Source organism: Lagenorhynchus albirostris, chromosome 16 (genome assembly GCF_949774975.1).
Source record: "Lagenorhynchus albirostris chromosome 16, mLagAlb1.1, whole genome shotgun sequence".
Taxonomy (NCBI): Eukaryota; Metazoa; Chordata; class Mammalia; order Artiodactyla; family Delphinidae; genus Lagenorhynchus; species Lagenorhynchus albirostris.
In genome coordinates, this window is record NC_083110.1 from 69,857,016 (window position 1) to 69,880,208 (window position 23,193).

The following is a 23,193-nucleotide window of genomic DNA, read 5'->3' on the forward strand; positions in this document are numbered from 1 at the left end:
CTAGTTCTGTAAAAAATGCCATTGGTAATTTGATAGGGATTGCATTGAATCTGTAGATTGCTTTGGGTAGTATAGCCATTTTCACAATATTAATTCTTCCAATCCAAGAACATAGTATATCCCTCCATCTGTTGGTATCATCTTTAATTTCTTTAATCAGTGTCTTATAGTTTTCTGCATAGAGGTCTTTTATCTCCCTAGGTAGGTTTATTCCTAGGTATTTTATTCTTTTTATTGCAATGGTAAATGGGAGTGTTTCCTTAATTTCTCTTTCAGATTTTTCATCATTAGTGTATAGGAATGCAAGAGATTTCTATGCATTAATTTTGTATCCTGCAACTTCACCAAATTCTTTGATTAGCTCTAGTAGTTTTCTGGTGGCATCTTTAGGATTCTCTACGTATAGTATCATGTCATCTGGAAGCAGTGACAGTTTTACTTCTTCTTTTCCTATCTGGATTCCTTTTATTTCTTTTTCTTCTCTGATTGCCGTGGCTAGGACTTCCAAAACTATGTTGAATAATAGTGGTGAGAGTGAACATCCTTGTCTTGTTCCTGATCTTCGAGGAAATGCTTTCAGTTTTTCACCATTGAGAATGACGTTTGCTGTGGGTTTGTCATATATGGCCTTTATTATGTTGAGGTAGCTTCCCTCTATGCCCACTTTCTGGAGAGTTTTTATCATAAATGGGTGTTGAATTTTGTCAAAAGCTTTTTCTGCATCTTTTGAGATAATCATATGGCTTTTCTCCTTCAGTTTATTAATATGTTGTATCACATTGATTGATTTGCATATATTGAAGCATCCTTGCATTCCTGGAATAAGCCCCACTTGATCATGGTGTATAATCCTTTTAATGTGCTGTTAGATTCTGTTTGCTAGTATTTTGTTGAGGATTTTTGCATCTATGTTCATCAGTGATATTGGCCTGTAGTTTTCTTTCTTTGTGACATCCTTGCCTGGTTTTGGTATCAAGGTGATGGTGGCCTTGTAGAATGAGTTTGGGAGTGTTCCTCCCTCTGCTATATTTTGGAAGAGTTTGAGAAGGATAGGTGTTAGCTTTTCTCTAAATAATTGATAGAATTCGCCTGTGAAGCCAGCTGGTCCTGGACTTTTGTTTGTTGGAAACTTTTAAATCACAGTTTCAATTTCATTACTTGTGATTGGTCTGTTCATATTTTCTATTTCTTCCTGGTTCAGTCTTAGAAGTTTATACCTTTCTAAGAATTTGTCCATTTCTTCCAGGTTGTCCATTTTATTGGCATAGAGTTGCTTCTGCGGTGTCTGTTGTAACTTCTCCTTTTTCGTTTCTAATTGTATTGATTTGAGTCCTCTTCCTCTTTTTCTTGATGAGTTTGGCTAATGGTTTATCACTTTTGTTTATCTTCTCAAAGAAACAGCTTTTAGTTTTATTGATCTTTGCTATTGTTTTCTTTGTTTCTATTTCATTTATTTCTGCTCTGATCTTGATGATTTCTTTCCTTCTGCTAACTTTGGGTTTTGTTTATTCATCTTTCTCTAGTTCCTTTAGGTGTAACATTAGATTGTTTATTTGAGATTTTTCTTGTTTCTTGAAGTAGGCTTGAATAGCTATAAGCTTTCCTCTTTGAACTGATTTTGCTGCATCCCATAGGTTTTGGATCATCGTGTTTTCATTATCATTTGTCTCTAGGTATTTTTTGATTTCCTCTTTGATTTCTTCAGTGATCTCTTGGTTATTTAGTAATGTATTGTTTAGCCTCCATGTGTTTTTTACATTTTTTTCCCCAGTAATTGATTTCTAATCTCGTAGCATTGTGGTCAGAAAAGGTGCTTGATATGATTTCAATTTTCTTAAATTTACCGAGGCTTGATTTGTGACCCAAGATGTGATCTATCCTGGAGAATGTGCTGTGTGCACTGGAGAAGAAAGTATAATCTGTTGTTTCTGGATGGAGTCTCCTATAAATATCAATTAAATCTATCTGGTCTATTGTGTTATTTAAAGCTTGTGTTTCCTTATTTATTTTCATCTTGGATGATCTGTCCATTGGTGTAAGTGAGGTATTAAAGTCCCCCACTATTATTGTGCTACTGTCGATTTCCTCTTTTAGAGCTGTTAGCAGTTGCCTTATGTATTGAGGTGCTCCTATGTTGGGTGCATATATATTTATAATTGTTATATCTTCTTCTTGGATTGATCCCTTGATCATTACGCAGTGTCCTTCCTTGTCTCTTGTAATAGTCTTTATTTTAAAGACTATTTTATCTGATATGAGTATTGCTACTCCAGCTTTCTTTTGATTTCCATTTGCATGGAATATCTTTTTCCATCCCCTCACTTTCAGTCTGTATGTGTCCCTAGGTCTGAAGTGGGTCTCTTGTAGACAGCATATATGTGGGTCTTGTTTTTGTATCCATTCAGCAAGCCTGTGTCTTGTGGTTGCGGCATTTAATCCATTCACGGTTAAGGTAATTATCGATATGTATGTTCCTATTACCATTTTCTTAATTGTTTTGGGTTTGTTTTTGAAGGTCCTTTTCTTCTCTTGTGTTTCCCACTTAGAGAAGTTCCTTTAGCATTTGTTGTAGAGCTGGTTTGGTGGTGCTGAATTCTCTTAGGTTTTGCTTGTCTGTAAAGCTTTTGATTTCTCCATCAAATCTGAGTGATATCCTTGCTGGGTAATTTGGTTGTAGGTTCTTCCCTTTCATCGCTTTAAGTATATCATGCCACTCCCTTCTGGCTTGCAGAGTTTCTACTGAGAAATCAGCCGTTAGCCTTATGGGAGTTCCCTTGTATGTTATTTGTCGTTTTTCCCTTGCTGCTTTCAATAATTTTTCTTTGTCTTTAATTTTTGCCAATTTGATTACTATGTGTCTTGGCGTGTTTCTTCTTGGGTTTATCCTGTATGGGACTCTCTGTGCTTCCTGGACTTGGGTGGCTATTTCCTTTTCCATGTTAGGGAAGTTTTTGACTATAATATCTTCAAATATTTTCTTGGGTTCTTTCTCTCTCTCTTCTTCTACTGGGACCCCTATAATGCGAATGTTGTTGCGTTTAAGATTGTCCCAGAGGTCTCTTAGGCTGTCTTCATTTCTTTTCATTCTTTTTTCTTTATTCTGTTTGGTGGCAGTGAATTCCACCATTCTGTCTTCCAGGTCACTTATCCGTTCTTCTTCCTCAGTTATTCTGCTATTGATTCCTTCTAGTGTATTTTTCATTTCAGTTATTGTATTGCTCATCTCTGTTTGTTTGTTCTTTAATTCTTCTAGATCTTTGTTAAACATTTCTTGCATCTTCTTGATCTTTGCTTCCATTTTTTTTTCCGAGGTCCTGGGTCATCTTCACTATCATTGTTCTGAATTCTCTTTCTGGAATATTGCCTATCTCACTTCATTTAGTTGTTTTTCTGGGGTTTTATCTTGTTCCTTCATGTGGTACATAGCCCTCTGCCTTTTCATCTCGTCTATCTTTCTGTGAATGTGGTTTTTGTTCCACAGGCTGCAGGACTGTAGTTCTTCTTGCTTCTGCTTTTTGCTCTCTGGTGTATGAGGCTATCTAAGAGGCTTGTGGAAGTTTCCTGATGGGAGGGACTGGTGGTGGGTAGAGCTGGCTGTTGCTCTGGTGGGCAGAGCTCAGTAAAACTTTAATCCACTTGTCTACTGATGGGTGGGGCTGGGTTCCCTCCCTGTTGGTTGTTTGGCCTGAGGCGACCCAACACTGGAGCCTACCCAGGCTCTTTGGTGGGGCTAATGGTGGACTCTGGGAGGGCTCACGTGAAGGAGTACTTCCCAGAACTTTTGCTGCCAGTGTCCTTGTCCTCATGGTGAGGCACAGCCACCCCCCACCTCTGCAGGAGACCCTCCAACACTAGCAGGTAGGTCTGCTTCAGTCTCCTATGGGATCACTGTTCCTTCCCCTGGGTCCCAATGCACACACTACTTTGTGTGTGCCCTCCAAGAGTGGAGTCTCTGTTTCCCCCAGTCCTGTCAAAGTTCTGCAATCAAAGCCCACTAGCCTTCAAAGTCTGATTCTCTAGGAATTCCTCGTCCCGTTTCCAGACCCCCAGGGTTGGAAGCCTGACATGGGGCTGAGAACCTTCACTCCAGTGGGTGGACTTCTGTGGTATAAGTGTTCTCCAGTTTGTGAGTCACCCACCCAGCAGTTATGGGATTTGATTTTATTGTGATTGTGCCCCTCCTACCGTCTCATTGTGGCTTCTCCTTTGTCTTTGGATGTGGGGTATCTTTTTTGGTGAATTCCAGTGTCTTCGTGTCGATGATTGTTCAGCAGTTAGTTGTGATTCCGGTGTTCTCGAAAGAGGGAGTCTATTTAGTGTTTATTTTAAGTACCACATCCCTAATTATGATACTGGGGTAACTCAGTGGCATTCATAGAAATTTCGCAGCCAGTAAAATCAAACAGCAAAAAAGTGTGATTCGCTACCACAGAGCACCTACTATGAGCCCAGCATTGCTCAAGGTACAAACGCAACCAGTTTCTTTAAAAGAAAAATCTATCCCAAACCTCATCAATAATATATAGTGAAAATTTAAGTAAGATTATTTTTTCCCTTTTTGCTCCCAGTTGTCCAAACAAAATCTGCATAAGTAGGAAGGAGCAGCCCTGTTAAATAAAAAGTTTAAAATGTAAAACTTTAAAATCCTATTACAATTTCATGGGATTAGATTGTTTTTATGTCACAAGTAAATTGGATGTGTGTTGTTCTCCTCCCTAAGAGGAATAAAAAACAGTTTTTAATCAGGTCCTTGGGGATTTGGCGTGGATTTAGGAATTTTTTATTTCATATTCATTGTATAAGATATCAAACTCTTCCATTTGGGACCTGAATGTGTAAATTTTTAATATATGACTCTTAGCTGGCATTTTTCGATATACAAGACAGAATAATTTAAGCCTAGTCTTCCTCTTAGAAGGGACATTTTGTTCTAAAATTGTTGTCCTTTAAGTTCAGCAAATTGGAAGCTTGTTTTCTAAAACGACATTTTTTAGGCTGTAAGAAACCGCTTCAAATTAATATCAATGCTTCTAATGCTCCCATCCATGTGACATGGCTTAACCGGTGGGAGGAAGATAAAGAAAGAGGTACTTGGGGGACCAGTTTCCTTAAATGACCCAGGATAACAACAAGAAAACAGCAAAACCTTCCTTTTTCTTGTTAAGGCATGTAGATTCAGGAAACCCATGTCACTTGTTGAAACTGTCTGTGATTTCTAGCGTGTTTGCCTTGCCATTTGGGAAGACCGTTTGTCCACCTGCTCATTCATTCATTCAAGTGTCAATGGAACATCTATTGAGTGCCAGTCACCGCTCTGTGCTGGGTATCGGCAGGGGACAACAATGACAGCAACAAGAGACAAAAGTCCCTGTCCTCGTGGAGGTCACATTCTGGTTGGGGAGGCAAATAAGTAAAGTATATAATACATTAGGTGGTGAGAAATGCTTGGAGGAAGATGACACAGAGGTGGGGTTCAGGGAGCACCAGGATGGGAATGGGGAACTGGAGTTTCGATGGCGTGGCCCAGGAAGGCGAAGGTGGCACCTGAAAAAGGACTTGAGTGACAGTAACTGATGTCTCATCTCTGCCCCCAGACCATTCCGCTCTCTTCCCTTCACCTCGGCCATGTACTTTGGCTTGAAAATAACTGTCTCCTCCCCAATTACCAGAAGTACACAACAGGCTGGAATCATGCTCGCGATAAGAGAATTGGAGGGTTTTGGTTAATTTGCAGGGAGCAGAATTGGGTTATTGCGTTTGGGTTGGAATCTACATATTCCAATTCCTTCTACTCTAGGGCCTGTTGCAAGAGACTGAATTTACAGCCCTGTGTCTTTGATAGGCTGTGTTCCATCTAATCAAAGTATAAATGGAATGACTATGAAAAATTCTGGCTGGCTTTGGTCACCGGTGAAGACCAAATGCATTTATTTTTATTGAAAAGTCATTAACAATAAGATACCATTATCCCCTTCACCAAAATATTATTAAGCAGGGACAACTTTAATTTCTCTATGAGGCAGTGGTTTTCCAGCCCAAGTGAGTATAATCTTTCTTCTCACACTGACCTCTGTTGTCATTGCTTTATCTTCATTAAAACTTGGATTCTGCCAGAACAGTGTGCAGGATGTGAAAAAGAGGATGTGTGTGTGTGTGTGTGTGTGTGTGTGTGCACGCGCTTATATATATTTCTTTTTTTTTTAGTCAAGACCAAATAAAAGGCTTAAGGTGTAGTTCCCCGGTGTGCCCAATGTCTTGGCAAATGTCTCCGTACTTTTGACTAGTTTTATGGGTTTAAATTTCACTTAAGTGTCCAAAAGCTTGTTTTAGTTTTAAGATGATCAAAGCATTGGGTTATAGCCAAGCACCTACTGAGCAAATCACTAAGATTTGTCTTTTCAACAGAAGAAACAATTGAGGAGGTTTTAGAAGTAACACTTAAAAGCTTTCCCACGCGTGCAGTAAATAGTTTGCTAATTCTTTAGAAATCACTCAGAGCACCATGGAGAAATTGTCACCTGAGGACACAGTGCTCAGAGGGGTAGGTGAACCTTGGTCCGCACTTCCCACTGGGAAGTCATACCTGGTCCCCGACGTGCAGGCATGAGTTCTTGTCCATCAGGCCCTTCAATATCAGGCCTGACACAGAAGCCCTCAGGTCACAGTGGGCCGCAGAGGAAGGAACTCGGGCTTTGGATCCTATCTCTGGCATGGCTGGTTTAGGTGAATACCAGCCATTTATTCAACTGTGAAATGGAGGTAACCCCCGCATCTCCTAGGTGCAGGTTACAGTCAGTGCGACAATGTATACGGTACAATTCTCACAGACTGAATTTGCACATAGAGCAGGCACCCGATAAATTAATGGTGGCTGCACCGCAAAATGCGAATAAGGTATGCAAGCATCTCAGCTGGATCATCGCCTAGAGCGTGCACATCTCGGTGGACAGAAGGGAGACCTGGCACAGTGCTTACAGAGTTCATCTGATGAGGCCCATCGCTCACACCCGTACATTTCTCTCTATCCCTCTCCCTTTGGGAAACATGCTTCCAAGTTGCCTAAAGGACCCTGCAATAATAACCAGTACTGTTCCCAAGCAGAGCCCACCGCCCGCCCCCCATCCCCGGCTCAGCTCATCTCCAGAGATAACCGACCTCCTGAAGCTCCTGGCTGCATCACCAGCCGATCTCGCTCAAGAACCGTTGCTTCTCCTCGGAGCCAACCCTGAACATCCAGGGGGCTATTGATGTTAACATTCTGATTTTTCTCAGAGAGCCCTTGGAGGTCTACCCCCATCTAACTTGTCTGAGCGTCTCACATTGTATATTCTGACCAGGTTTTAAGAACTGCTGGAACTGACTTGGGGTTGGTTGCCAAGATCAAAATCTCAACTGTGGGTAGAAATGTTCTTTCCCACACAATGTACCCCTGGTTATTTGCATCTCTCACTCTCCTGGGCCTCTGGACTCGCCGTCTTAGCAGCACCTAGTTCATCACTTGCTCCGGCCCCGCTGCATTACGTAGTGAGGCCAAAAGGAGCTGGATTCACTGGCAGCGATCAGGAAAAAAAGGGACACAGAGAGAGACAGAGAGAGAGAGAGAGAGAGAGAGAGAGAGAGAGAGAGAGAGAGAAAGCAGACACAAGAAACACAAAGGGCCAGCTTGAATTTAGAGGGGAAAACACGTTTGTGTGTTTGTTGCCTGTTGTTTTTGAAACTCACTAAGACATGTGTTGTCCTTGAAGAAATTCAGAAATTTCAAGCACTCCTCCAGGTCGTTTCCACTGTTGTTGCAGTCACACCAGGGGGCCACGCTGAGGCTACTGGAGTCTATGTAGTTGGGGGTCATGACTGTACCTAGAAGAGTAAAAAACAAGGCGTTTTATTCTTGTGTGATGGTATAAACTTTCCTAGAGCCTAAAAGGAAACAAATGTTTCTCTGACAGTGGATGCACCCGTGGAGAATTACAAACGTTGTGTTTGCTGAGTGGAAAATTAGGTTAAACAGTGCATTTTCCTGGCAATTTACCTTGAGCACATAAAATAATTTACACATTTACTTAAAAAATTCTAACGGAACTCCTTGAGCTGCGCTTAGGGTGTGTTTCGCCGCACAAACGGTGCGGATGCCATGGAGTAGCGGAGAAGTAACTTAGAACGCGTGAGCTGCCAAGTCCCTTGCATTTTCTTGAAAATGTCATTAATCTTCATAAATAGATAGAGCTGGTCTGACACATCTTAAAAAACCCTTTCAGGACTTTGCCTCTACCTCCCTCGGAAGCAATAGGTTCCTTCAGAGTAACCCAGAGAAGCTTAGAAGCTACCCTTATGGGTTACCCCACATGCTGGATGTGTACACGGCGGCCTCTGCTCACTAGACTCTCAACTGATTCAGTGTTCCACGTTGTGATGGAACTGGAAATAAACAATGGAAATTCTCTAAGCCAATGGCTCCTCGAGTATTGTGTTAGGAGTCCTCAAAAGTCCTCAAAGAAATGCTGGGTGGCCACTCTTGCCTACATCTTCCTGTGCATTCATTGTTCTTCTGATGAGCTCTGTACTAGCACAAGTAAACACTGTGTTTATACCTAGCACGACCCAAGTGCCTTCTCCTGGGTGGGTGGCTCACACCAGGCAATGCCTACTCATGCCAAGAAGCCTTCTGTCTTTATACAGTTTGTGGAATTAAGAAGTAATAGGCAGTCCAGTGAGCCACAGGATATATTTGGTTCAGAAACAGAAAAAAAATTCTTTTTAAGCTCTTCTGGGTCAAGGGCATATCTTCTTTGCCCTACATTCCTTACTGACTTGAACTAAATAATGTCCCATTATACCTTGGGATGCAAACGTCAACCCACAGCAGAGAGAAGCTTCTAACTTTGGGTGAGAAAGGAACGGGCACCCCAAACGCTGAGTGAAGAGGCTAGAGTATGTCTGCTAAGCATCTGCTGTATGCCTGGCACCAGAATGGATCCCTGCCATTTGGAAGAAGTAGGAACAAGCTTTGTCCTGAGAGAAGTTAGAACCCAATGACCAGAGTGGAGGGAAAGAGTTGGACCCAAGAGAGAAATAAATTTTGGTGCACAGAATGCATTGTCTCAACCAGTTATTCCCTTAAATAATGAGGATTGCATCATCCTCAGGCCAGAAACACCTGGCAGCCCTGAGGCTTGGCGCCGTATGGAGTATTTCATGAGCACGTGCACCTAGAAGGTACGGACTGAGGTGTAAATAGTGATTATATCCTGGAGTGGGGCTGTACATCTTTAACATTGTCTCCTTTGCGTTCTCTGTATTTAAAAACAAGAAAACTCTTTACAATGAGCACTCCTTACTTAATTCAGTTATTTCTTAAACCTGTAATTCCATAGTTGATAAATAATCCTACTAGGGACTACTTTATTTAAGAAAAGGGGAGAGTGAATGCGAATTTGGAGAGCTGACTTAAGGGAGATAAGCTCATGGGACCTATCCATGAGAATGGTCAATAGCCGGTGAATGGTATTACCCAAGAGAGCACAGGTATCCTTGCAAAAAAAAAGTTGGGATGAGTGTGCAGGCACCTGCAATATCCCTGCATTAAGTACAGTCAGTGATTTTCCCAGTGGCTCTTGCTGAAGACACTCTGGTGACAAAGAATTTGGTCTGTGCTGTCACTCTTGGTGGGACTTTCTTTCTGCCGGGTGACTTGTGTGATCCTGGCAGGCGCTCGCACCCTGGCTGAGCCCTCAGGCTCTGACAACCGTGATTTCCCACATCCTTCCCCAGCCTTCATTACCTGTTGCTTCTCAAACGACAATTGTGAGCGAGCCCTGCCACCAAGGCTTCTGCAGCCCTGGCACCCAGAGCCCTTCCTTTCCTCCTGCTGCCCCTGTTTATCCTTGGGTACAGATCTGCCTCTTTCTGTCCCTTTTCCGACTCGCACTGGTGCCTCATTTATTTGCACTGTTCCCCTGAATGCCAAGAACCTGGTTCCTCTAACGCCTTAGGTCTTGAAAGACAGAAAACACTATTTATGCTATGTCTGTTCTCAGGGGAAAAATTTAGGCGATACACTCCCTACCCACCAGGAGCTGAATTACCCAGAATATTAATGGCGAGCAGGACCCCCAGTATTCAGGGATTTTCTTTCCAAAGGGCCATTTCTGGAAAACAGCCTTTCTGACTTCCCCAGACTGAATGACTTCCAAGTTCCCTCTCTCCAAAGTTTCCCAATTCAATTAACTTGGTTTGACTTGCTCTCCTCTTCCATAACCACGCTTTCCCCCCTACTTTTTTTTTTTTTTTTTTTTGCGGCACGCGGGCCTGTCACCGTTGTGGCCTCTCCCGTTGTGGAGCACAGGCTCCGGACGCGCAGGCTCAGCGGCCATGGCTCACGGGCCCAGCCGCTCCGCGGCATGTGGGATCTTCTCGGACCGGGGCACGAACCCGTGTCCCCTGCATCTGCAGGCGGACTCTCAACCACTGCGCCACCAGGGAAGCCCTCCCCCCTACTTTTGTTCTGTGCGGTCAGTTCTCCAACTGAGACGCTTCCCAGGTCTTCACACTGGCTGCCTTCCAGTTCTTTAATAATCCCTGCTTCCTGCCTTTGCTCATCCATTGCATCCATTTTCCTCCTTTTTCTTCCCCCCTTCTTCAGAGGCGAGTCCTGAAGGACCCAACATCAAAACACCAGCACAGAGCATTCCTAGGAGAATTTTACATCCACGGGGAGCGGCAGGCTACAATGGAAGGAGTCTGAGTATTTGTAAACCGGCATTTTCTCCCATCCCATGTCTCCCCAGTCTTACCAATAAGCCCCGAGTAGGCGAGGAGGCAGTCAGCGTAGTTCTCCTTTAGGCAGCTGCTGACAGACCTCGACTCCGGCTGGCAGTTGGTAAAAAAATCCGCCAGGCGAGATCTGCAACAGGAAGAAAGCAGAGGGTGGGGAATAGGCTTTAAAATAGCCTAAGCTTCTGGACAGACATAACTTTTCTTTACTCCTTCCTTGATAGGCCTTTTTCCACACCAAAAAATACAGAGAACGTGAACTCTTACAATATTAGCATCCTCTCTTATGCGCGCCCCTAACCGTCCCCTCGCCCTCCTGTGTGGGCGCCTTGCAGAGAAGACTTCAGGGCCTATAACTGGAGAAATCTAGATGCTTTGAAGTTTCCATTCAATATTTATTTCTGACTAGACTTATTTGCATCTTTAGGAAATGTGCTTCTCCACACACTCACCGGAGGGCCACACTGGGAAAATATTTACTTTATACAGAAACATGTCCCTGGCATCAAAACAGGATCCTATAGCCCAACTGCTCCTGTAATTACTAGTGGCTTTAAAAATACGTGTATCTGTCATCTAAGTCATCTCTCAGCCACCACCCCAGGGAGGGGGCAGTGGTTTATTCCAGCCAAGTGATACTGAGGAAGAGCTCGCCTTTCCAGAACTGAAGAGAAAGGCAAAAGGGACAGGGCGATGCTGGCTCAGGGTGCAATTTCACTGTCTGACTGGGAGTAGGGGGTCCACTGATCAAAGCGAAGCATCTGTCTGCAGTTTGCTAAGCCTCCAGGGGCCAGCGCAGTCCACCCAGAAGACCTGGGTGGTGGTGAAGGTGCAGAAGTGAAGACAGGGCCGTAGACAACACCCGTCTGGGGAGGAAAAGGGCTCTTTGTGGCCAACTGGCTCTTTTTCAGTCTAAAGGGGATATTGTTGCAGAAATCCTGAATGAAAGCTGGGGCACCTCTGAGGTCATCCGAGCAGACCACAGCTCTGTTTCTATGTGAATAACACAATGGACTTCAAGAGAATTTAAATTATCTGATAATTACGGGACACAACGGACGTTTGTCTTAGCTTTCTTCCCTTCAGCTCACCCGAGTTGCCAGCCAACATACCCAGAGCTGTTTTTACTTCTATCCACCCAAGAAACTGTATTTACTTAGCATCCTTAATGATATAAGCAAGCTTGCCTGGGTGGAGCTGAACAAGGGAGGATGTCTGGAGAACACAGAGGTTTGTAAAAGGCCTGTAGGATGTACATTCCGTGTCCCTTTCCTACAACTTTAACTGGAAGGGGATTAAAAGGCCTGATGAAATTATCTAAGTTCACAGCACATTGAAAAGGATGGTTCGTATGGGATTGGTCTCTCCTTGAACCCTTGTAAACAAGGCGTGTCTGAGCTTCCCTACCTGTGCCAATCTGTACATCCCGTATGTCGTGTGCCTGGTTCCATCACGGTGACTCCCCGGGGCAGGTGTTGAAGCTCTGCTTTATTTTCTTTGCACAGCACCTGACACTCCTCAGACAGGCCCTTTAGAACGCTTCCCAAGCAGGGCCATGTGCTGAAGCTAAGTGGCTTGGCAAACTCCTCCAGATGAGGCTCGTGCGTATGCCTGTGTACGTGCCTGGATCTCTCCCGCGGTCTAAGCCTAGTTGGTGTTTTCTGACTCTAACTGAACACACTGAAAGGCATAAAACCTGTCCATTTTCTGTAGCCTGGTTAAAGGATTTATCTTTCAGAGGAAATCCCTGAAGGTGACTCAGGCTTACTCAACTGGCACTGATGGCATCCAGCTTGGATTGAGTGTTAATTTCAGAAGAGTTTCCCTGGTCACGAAAGTTAATGATCTCATGGCATTGGGCTACTAACTTTGCAAAGGCCAACTGTGGTTCAGGCAGCTGCGACTCCAGTTCTGCACACAACCTGATCAGCTCTCTGACCTGGCAGCCCCGCGCTCCCAGCGGCCCCGCAGAGACGGTCGAAAGGTCTCACTCTCTCCGAGTCTCCTGTTTCTCGTAGCCTCTTGAGCAGACTATTAACTGAACAGCACCGTGATGCGGAATACTATCCTCCAGCGCAAGGCTAATGCCACCAGATGCATTTTACTTAACAACCTCAGAACGGACTCACAATTGGACTCTGGAATGAAAGGCTAATTGAGTCAGTCTGCTGCAGAGAACATCACCCTGATTGGGAGGATAAAACTAGATATACTGCTCTGAGCATCACCCCAGACAGGTTGGTTTTGGAGAGAAGATCGTCAGCACAGATCCCGGTCCTAAGACAAAACCAAGCCAGTGGACAGCAAGAGTTTCAAAATAATCGTGAGCACATGCAGCACAGCTAAAGCACGAACATTTCCCTGTTTCCTTCACCTTTGACCCACCTCCCCTGCCATTTACACTTGGAGACAGGATGGCCACTTTCTGTGATTCACATTTTACAGATAGAAAAACTGACGTCAGAAGAAGTTTATACAGTGGCTCCTGGAGTCAGCTCATTACGGGCAGACTGGTACCTTTTCGCGAATTTTGCGAGTTGGTTAACATCACAGTGGTAGCTTGAAAGTGGCCTTGGTGGGAATATTTACACAATGGTAATCAGCAAGTGCTACAAATCAGGGTCTTGTGCTGTTCTTGGAGAACCAGTTGCTACATATTTACTGGCACAGTGCTCTTTAAAAGCCAGCATGATGTAGTCAATCGCAGAGATGAAGGATGTGTCAGGTCTTGGGAGTTGAGTCCCAGCTCCTCCAGGACAGGCTTCCTCTCCCTTTGTGTCAAATGGCATGTGAAATGGTGTCGTAAATTAACCTCCAGTCTCCAGTATTTTCCAAAGAGAGAAAACAGTCCTCCCCAAAGATCCTCACATCCCAGCAGCACAGTCCTCTGAAATCTCTCAAAGCAACGTGTGCAAATGATTACATGTATTGACAAAGGCTCTGACTTCCTGCCCGTTCCGTTCACTGAATGATGGGTCAAGTGCTTGTGATAATAACGATGAATAAGTTCCCTGTCCCTGAACTCAAATAACCTGCCATCTAGAAGCTAAGAGAAACAAGTAAAAAGATTATAATACTACAGTGGCTAGCTCTTGATAAAAGGTAAGAAAAGCTGCTAATAAAAATAACACAACGTGAATGAAGTATTTAGTATATATTAGGTATGCCTTCATACACTTTATATTTTTTCCTGACAACTCTAATAAGGTAAGGGCTATTACTTCGTTTTCCTAATTTTACAGAGGGGGAAACCACAGCCTGAGAGGCTGTAATATTGAGACTGAGACTTGGAGGATAGCTAGGATCCTTCAGGAAAAGGTGGAAGAGGGTACTCCGGGCAGAAGGAAGCAGTATGTGATAAAGTAACCATATTCTTAATAATTACGGAGTGTTTCTACCTGCCAGGCACTGATCTAAGTGTCTGGCATGTATTCACATATTTAATTTTCACAACAACCTTAGTAGGTGATACTATCAGCCCCATTTAACAGATGGAGACACTCAGGGAAAGAGAGGTTAAGTAACTCCTTCCAGGTTGTAGAGCTCTGTGCCGGAGCTGGAATGTGACCACATTCAGTGGGACTCCGGAGCTGGAGGACATTCTCAACCACTACACCTAACACATGCATCATCCAGAAAATTGTCAGTCGATCACTTGAGATGGTGGAACCATGGGAGGCAAATGGCTGAGTGACAGAGATGGTGCTGGCAAGATCACCAAGGGCCTTGAATGACCTAAGAGTTTGGATTTTATCCTGAAAGCAGTGGGAGTCACAGAAGGATTTTAAACAGAGAAATAACATGAGCGGATCTGCAGAGGAGGAAGACTCTTGGGTGTCTCAGTTATTAAGCAAAGATTTGCTTGAGACCTCTTCTGTGTCCCCCCTGCTCTAACAGCGATGAGAAGAGCAGGATCAGGAAACTGGCCAAAGGCAGGAGGGACAATGGTGTTGGAGGCTGCAGCCAGCGGAGAATTGAGGGCCAGAGGGGGAGGAGGGAAGGAGGATGCCCTGAACGGTGGGTGTTGCTAGAATGAAGGTCAAGACTGCAAAAAGGAGGGGGCAGAATCAGGGTGTGAACAGCTCAGTAGACAGTGGTGCCGTGGAATGTGGAGGGGGACCCAGGAGAGGACAGTCTGCAAGGAAGACAGTGAGGTGGGCTGTGGGCGTGCTAAGGTCATGGCGCCTTGGGAGTCAAGCGTCTAGTAGGTTGTGCGAGCCCCGGACCTTCATCTGTCCAGTAGCCAACCAGCCCCAGCATCCCAGGACCGCCCCCTGCACACGACCTCCTGCCCACCCTGGGTTAAGAATCACGCCGTAACCTTTTTCAGTGGCTTCCTCCGCCTGGGCTGCAGTGATGCAAACGAGAAAGCTTACATGGCCAGTGTGGGATTAACAAAGAAATTCCACAACTGCATTTCTTCTGGAGACATGAAATCTCCATGACGACAGCAGTGATGAACCTGATTGTTTTTCTCTAAGAAAATGAATAGGCACTAAAGTAGAAATGTATCTCCCTGCGAAAGAGAAATTTCCCACCCTTAAAGGGAAGGAAAAGGCCGGCAAATGCCAAGTTGGCCTTAGGAAATCTGCTGAAGAGAAAACAGTGGTTTATGCAGAAAATATCATATTAAAGGAAGCATGCTGTTAACTGGAAATAGAAAAATGATTATAATGATAAAATCTAGGCGCGTCTTAAACAGCAGATGGTCTTTTGACAGTGGGGGGAAAATCATTTACCTACTTTTTCTGTTACCATTTTTAGGAAAATAGTGTTATGGCGAACAGGTAAAAAACATACTAGTGATGCCCAGTTTCACTCATCGTGGATTATTCTAATCCTTTAAAAGTTTTTTTTTTTTCCCCCAGGGCAAATCCCATACTTGGACACAAGCTGTGTGGTTGCTGGAATGGAGACCTGGACAAAGAATTGTGAGATCCTGAAAGAGATCCAGGCTCTGACACTAATAAGCCAGAGTTCCTGAACACGATGCTTGACTACTTAGCTCTTGGATTTCCCTTCCACTTCAGAAAGACAGTCTATTGGACACTTGAAGCTACTTGCGGAAAAAAAATCCACTTGTTTCTGAAGCATTCTTATTTTCATCCATGATCCCGTTCCACCATTACACATGATTTAGTGCCAAGGCATTTGGTTTCCTTTGAGTACAGAGACCAGATCTTTTTAGTGGATCCCCTCGTCTCACATGCGAGAAAGCTGAGGGCCAAAGAGGTTAAGGTCCTGTTCACTGTCACATGGTAAGTGGTGGCAGAGGGGCCTTCACTGGAAGAGGAATCGCCAACTGCCTGTAACAGCCCTGGAAGGAGAGAGTGAGGAGAGTGCTGGACTTTACCCTGGGATTGAATTAAAGTCGTCAAGTGTCTAATTGCTCTGTGCCTCCCACTGTCTGACCAGCTTTTCCTCAGAGCCTTCTTCCTAAGGTTCCACTGATTTCACAGCCTCAGCGAGTGCTTTGCCTGCAATGCTGGGGCTCAGGAGGGGCCAGAGGGTGCAGACAGACTCTGCCCGAGAGGGTGGTGAGTTTCTCAATGAATGAGGCTCCCCTTTCTTAAGGAGTCTTTGGGACAACACCACTGCCCATACAGGACTGTAAGACTTGCCGATCCACTAGCAACTCAAACTTGGAACAGGATCCATTGATTAATCTGCTCAGGTAAGAAATCACTGGCATTTTTCTCTGAATCCAGCGTGAATGTTAGGGCTTTAAAGTCTTGGTTTTCAACTCAAGCCATTTAGTTTCTGAAAGCTTTCTCAATGGGTCAGTTAGAGGAGCCCCAAAATGACAGGCCTGGGAGTGACACGCATCTGTTTCTAATCCCAGCCTTACCTTCCATGGTTAAATACCTTAGTAAGGTATTTAACATCTCCAATCCTCAGTTTTTTCACCTGGAAAATGGGGCCAATGGTATCTAGAGGTGCCTTAAATGGTTGCTGTGACACCTAAGTGACAATTATATAAAGCACCTCGCTCAGAACCTGGAATACACGTTGCCCAATACATTTTTACTTCACACCCCTTCATCTTTTCTCCCCAATTTCTGGTCCATTCTAATGTGAAGCCCTTGCAACAAAAACATCTAGCAAGCTCGACACAGAGAAACATATATCTTTATCTTCTGCTGGCCCTTATATTACATACAGGCAGACCTCAGAGACATTGCGGGTTCAGTTCCAGACCACTGCAATAAAGTGGATATTGCTTTAAAGCAAGTCACATGAAATTTTTGGTTTCCCGGAGCGTAAAAAAGTTATGCTTCACTAAACCACAGTCCATTAAGTGAGCAATAGCATTATGCCTAAAAAAATGTATGTACCTTAATTAAAAATACCTTATTGCTAAAAATGCCAAAACAATTGCAATAATAACATCACAGATCACAATAACAAATACAGCAATAATTTAGAAGTTTTAAATATTACAAGGATTACCAAAATGTGACACAGAGACACAAAGTGAGCAAATACTGTTGGAAAAATGGTGCTGATAGACTTGCTCAATGCAGGGTTGTCGCAAACCTTCAATTTGTACAAAACACAGTTTCTGCAAAGTGCAATAAAATGAAGTATGTATTTAGAACAGGTTAATCTGTGTAACTGAGGGCTGTAAGTCTGACCAAAACAAATTTGATGAGTCCGAAGCCAGGAATCCTGAGGTGTTACTTAAAACCTCTCAGTCATATGAGCTTATAGAATAAAAGCATTTTAAGAAAAGCTACGTTTTCCCAGGCATTTATAGGGGGAAAAACATATTTTTTTAAATGACTCAATATCAGTAAGTTTGTTAATACTGCTAACGTTTTATGCAGAATAAAATCAATTAGAAAAACATGCTGCCCAAATCAGCCCTGGGATGACAAAGCAAGAGCACTGGAATGGTAGTTTTCTGGAACAGTGACACAAAACAGATTTTTCCTCTTTCTGTTTTTAGAAAATTACCTTAGCCCTGCTTCTCCGGCAGCCTACTGGAGAGCACATCTGGAAAGCATCCTTCAGCAAATCAGAGCCTATGTTAAACATATTTTGCAGGGGGTGTCTTCTTGCTTTGCTGTTTCCCACTTTGAACCGTACATTCTGGCTTCCCAAAGCAGAGGCCCAGTGTTTGCCAGGGGCAGGCTGTGAAGCTGGGGGGCTCGGGCTGCTCTTCAGAAAGATCAGGTCCTCTCGCTGCCTGGGAGCAAATGTGACCTCTCTGGAGCACCGGCCCTGGGGCAGGTTTGCACGCCCCAGGCACAGATGCTCAAAGCTCCACTGTGTTCCTCAGTCCCTTAATGTGGGTCCCCACTCCTGGCGGCATGAGGAAAGCCTCAGCCAACGATGTGCTTCTTGGTGACTTAGCCAGACCGTGGCCACAAGTTGTTGGGACATAGAGCCGTGAGGTCCAAGAAGCCCTCAAGACTTGCCTAATGCTTTTGTTTCCTGGGACAGGAAGGCCCCTGTGACCAAGGCGAAATCAATGCGTGTTCCCCCCAACTCCCTGCTCAGCCTCATCCAGATTCTTAGGGAGGTTGCAGCCCATTTAACCAAATGCCCCACACCTGTGCCCCTCCCCCCGGGGAGTCCCTGCTCATCTGGCTCCTTGGCAGCTCCCGGCTTAGCACGTGGGTCACAGGAGGCTGCGGTCACTGTCCTCTGAGCTTGACCCACAGGAAGATGGAATGCAGGTGGAGCCATGCATCAGTTTAGCCCATGTGTCCTGCTTGGGGTCTATCTCTAAGGGTGAGGGCTCAATGAAAGCAAGCTGCAGGGCAGAGATGCGATGCCTCCTTAGCCTTTCTGATCACATCAAACTGCAGCAGCCCCGCCCCCCACCACCACCACCACCAAGGGAAGCCCAGGTCAGCATCAGATCAATCTCGGCATCCCTCAGGAAGTCACCTTGCATGAACACTGACAGCCATCAATCAACATCTGCAGAGCGGCTGACACAGCTTGACAACTAACCTCTACATGGCAAATCTGGAAAGCAAGTTATGGGAGTTGGCAACGGAATCCATCCCAACCTAGCAGAGGCTCTCTGCAGCGCCTGATGGGATGCCCCAGAGCTGCCCTTCAGCTGGGACTCCTCCCTTCCCCTCCCTCAGCAAATTTCTCCAATGCACACACTGATGGCCACACTCTAAGCAGACTGTAAGTCGTCATGGGAGCACAGACACATTGCGAACAACCCTATGCTTCGTGGCCAAGTCAAATAAGTTGTTTTGTATTATCCGTGCTACAGCACGTCTCTAGCGCAGAAAATGTAGCTTTGGTGGTACTTGCTTTTACAGGAAGAAACTGAGGGAGAAGAGAAATAGGGGGTTTTTCTGGGTGATGAAATTATCATTAAGCTTTCAGGTATCCAACAGCTGTCTGTGACAAAGATGCTAAAACTCTTTGAGTAAATCGTATCCAATAAGTTTTCTATATTTCTGCAGGGAATCTTTAGTAACCAGTTTTGTGACTTTTGGCCATGAGGAGAAAAAGAAATCGAAATCTAGATGTTCAACCAATCCTTCGCTAGTAGAACCACACCTTAAAACTCCAGACCAACACCTTGTGAATTTACTTCATGTAGAATTGTGCAGGTACCTCCACCTTCAAGAGTGAATTACAGAAGTTGCCTTACATTCATCCTGAAATCTAAGAAGCTCTAAGTCAACTGCTCAGGTACCCAGGGCAGGAAAGCTCACCCACCATGCTTCCATTTACTTATGCCCACTCTTGCTTCAGAAAAAATTTTGAGATGAATTCGAATGTAGTTTTGATGCAACAGAATAAATGTAAAAATTAGAGAGGGTATTTGGGGCCAAAGAAAGGTAAGACAGAGGTAGAGGTGCAATCAGTACAAAATGCACACATACACCTGGCTAGATGAAAGCTAAGTACTTGGCTCTGTGCTTTCTAGAAACCACTGGGAAGAGGAGGGAAGTAACTAGTTCCACAATTCGCGATATACCGAAAATCAGAAACAAGATAGATTCTCAGAAGAAAATCTACTGTGGGAGGCCGAACCATGACCCATGAAGGTGTATACACTCTAGGCCCTGGAACCTGAGACCTAAGGCTATGTCACCTGACATGGTAATAGCACCTTTGCAGATGTGATTAAAGTTGTGGGCCTTGAGGGGGGTAGATTATCCCGCACTATCCAGGTGGGCCCAATGTAATCCCAAGGGTCCTTAAAAGTGGAAGCGGGAGACAGATAAGGAGGTGAGAGCAATACAATGGGAGAAAGACTGGACCAGCTTTTGCTGATTTGGAAGATGGAGGGAAGGGCCATGAGCCAAGGAATGAGGGCAAAAGACAATAATGTATATTTGCCCCTAAAGCTTCTGGAAGGAACTCAGCCCTGCGGATGCCTTGAGTTCAGCTCAGTGGGATTGGGGCAGTACTCCTGACTTCCAGAACTGGAAGAGAATATGTCTGTGTCACTTAAAGCCACCACGTTTGTGGTATTGTTACAGCAGCAACAGAAAATGAAAACACTATGAAACGGCAGTAAAGGTTTTGCAGATGGAATCTGAAAATGGGCCAGGACTTAAATTTCAATTCAACCATTTACTAACCATGACATTTTGGGCACATACCTTAACTTTTCTGAAGCTTAATTTACTCTGGTAGAATGACAGGAAGTCCTTCCAATGGTTCCTGAAGGATTATGTACGTGTACCTGGCACCTAGCACCTGTTTACAACTGTTCCAGATTCCTAGATGAGGACAGAGTTCATCAGTGCTGTTGTTTCCTGTTCTGCTCTGACCTTGAGACCTCTATGAAGCCCTAGGGTAGAGATGACCACACTGGTATTTCCCTTAGAATCCATCTGCTAATAACTTGACAGATGAAATGCTTTTGTCCTGCGGTCACAAATTCACCTATTCAAGGTCTGTATGTGCTCAATAATCTCACAATTAACATCGGGCTTACACCTTCCGTTAGGACTGAAGAGAGATTTCTCCTGTGAGTCCCCTACATCTTCAAGCAGAAAAATGAGTTTTACAGGACAATGGACTCAAACCCACGGAAAAACAGTTCAAGGCAATTCTACAGGTCACTACATATGATCCCTATACGATGTCCTCTGCTGGCCTGGTTGGCATCAGGCCTGTGTAAATTTAAGGAGGTGCTGTCTGCAGCCTCAGAAGCAAATGTCAAACCATGATGTTTATAGCTAGAGAAATTGAACTCTAATTACTTCAGGGAAACACAGGTAAATTCTAGAAATTATCCCAAATGCTGCCTGGCCTCCTTCAGTCAAACCTTGCTTCTTCAAGGGTTCCCAGAAGATGAAAAATTAAAATTACACAGGCTCTCTTGACTTTACTAATTTGCAAAACTCCCCCCTTTGCCCCTACCCTCAAAGGACAGCCCTGTGGTACCTGAGCCCCAAGCTTCAAGCTCTGCTCAGCCGAATATTAATTTATCTTCCACACATTGAAGGAGCCTAGTTTCTGTGCCCTGGGAGGGGGGGTGGGGATGGCGGAAGACACATGGATGTCTGAATGGTAACAGCCTGCACTTGCACAAACAGACTTCAAGCAGAAACATATGAAAAGAAGATCTCCTATTAATCCTTAATAGGGTTTCAAGCTTCCTAAGGAAAATTATGTTCAATAGTAAATACACACTAGGTCATTTTTCTTCCAGGCAAGTTGTTTTAAGGTCAACAGAGACTTTGAGCTCAGCAAATAACTAGTCTCTAATATCTTCCTTCCTAGATGGGGCATCGCTCGGGAGATGGAATTGTGGTGTTACATGTCAAAAGAATAAATCACTTATTCCACCGCTATCAGATGATAATTCCCCCCTTTTTTCAGAAAATCCATACTCTTGGCAGTGATCCATTCTCATGTTTAACATCCTCTTGTCAACAGTACCCTTCCACCCCACTCCATACCCCATTGCACCCCACCATCCCAGTTTCTACATTTTATCTAAAGCTCTCAGCTGCATTTAAAACTACATTCCTCCTTTTTTTTCCCTGTAGGGCAGAGCAGCTGTTTTCCATGGCTCGCATAAGCCATTTTCTAATAAACTGTCCCCTCAACCACTCCACTCAAACAGGGCTTATTTTGACCCATTCACAGTGAACTCAAGGGTCTCCTCTGAGCCCTCCCACCAATCCCCTCCCTGGCTCTGAGCCCCATGGAGGGCGTGGCTTTGGCCTTTCGGCCCACACCTCCCCTCCATCACTTTCTTTTTCCCATCTTCACTTTGATGATACACTGCTTGCACCATAAGAAGGTGAGCACCTGGGATTATGCCTGGCACAAAGCAGATGTTCAGAAAATATGTGTTGAATGAGTGAGTGAATAAATGAATGAATGAATCCAGTGCCACACACTATGGCTCCAATCACCTAGAGACCAATACTCATCATGGACATCTTGGCGTTACAGTTGGGCACAGGTGAGCAGAAACAGCAGCCCACGTCTAATTACTCCAGACACTGCACTAACAGCTATGTTCGTCTAGAGCCGGTCACTGTGCCTGACGCTTCATAAGCCTGGGTCACTTAATACCCAATAACCTGACCAGCCAGGTTAGTCTTATTTTACAGTGGAGGACCCTGGGGTTCAGAAAGGCCAACATCCAGCCAAAATCACGGAGCTGGTAAGAGTTAGAGTCCGATTTTGAAGAGAACACCACAGACTCTCCAGCTCACGCTCACCCCCACAGCAATGAAAGAATTGATGCTCCGTCTTTTATTTTAGTTCTGGGGCATTTGCCGCCATTTTGCTGTGAACCATGCACACAAGAAGCCGAAATCTGATTTAGGGGGATATAAGGGATCTTTACTAGGCCCGATAAAGTGTAATGACAGAATCAGTGGGCATTCTTTTGGTTTAATAGTGCTTGCAGTTTAAAAGCATAAAAAAAATAATATCTGTTGTTACTGTTCAGTAAGGCCCAAATGCAATCCTACGACACAGCCGTGTTCATCTCGGCCCAGGCTGGGCATCCCACCTCCCCAGGCTGTGTACACCATCACCCCTCATCAAGAAGTGAGGGGGGCAAAAAGTGGGGCTCCCCAGACCCACAGGGAGAAGCCAGCAGCCCCTCAAGCACCCTTTCCTGGCTGCAGGGACTGCTCCTAAGGCTGGGGACAGGAGGCACCAGGCAGGAGCTGGCCTGGCCAGGATCATCTCCTTGAGTGCCTTCCCACTGTGCCCGGCACCCATCGGCACCGGGAAGGGCAGACACACATGTGGGCCCCTTCCCGGAGCTGATGGGTGCCGGGCACAGTGGGAAAGGGAGTGAGCCCTGAAGTCAGACCAGGGGTTCCAATCCCAAGAGCCCCTGCTGCTGTTTCAGCTCTGCATTTCCCCAAGTATGAAACACAAGCACCAACAGCAGGGCTGTGGGCGGATTAAGGCCCAGAACCCAGTGCCTGGCACAGAGTTCAGTGCTCAATGAAGGGCCGA

General features: G+C 44.8%; 1 protein-coding gene across 1 annotated transcript in view; it reads right to left on the minus strand.

The window, feature by feature from the left end:
* The window catches only part of GFRA1 (GDNF family receptor alpha 1), a 196,555-nt gene that overhangs the window by 17,946 nt on the left and 155,416 nt on the right, over nucleotides 1-23,193 (minus strand). Inside the window, exons 6-7 of the mRNA XM_060125607.1 lie at nucleotides 10,791-10,900; nucleotides 7,723-7,857 (exon numbers count right to left, since the gene is read on the minus strand). Coding sequence (XP_059981590.1) covers nucleotides 7,723-7,857; nucleotides 10,791-10,900 — 245 coding nt within the window. The remainder of the gene's footprint in view (nucleotides 1-7,722; nucleotides 7,858-10,790; nucleotides 10,901-23,193) is intronic.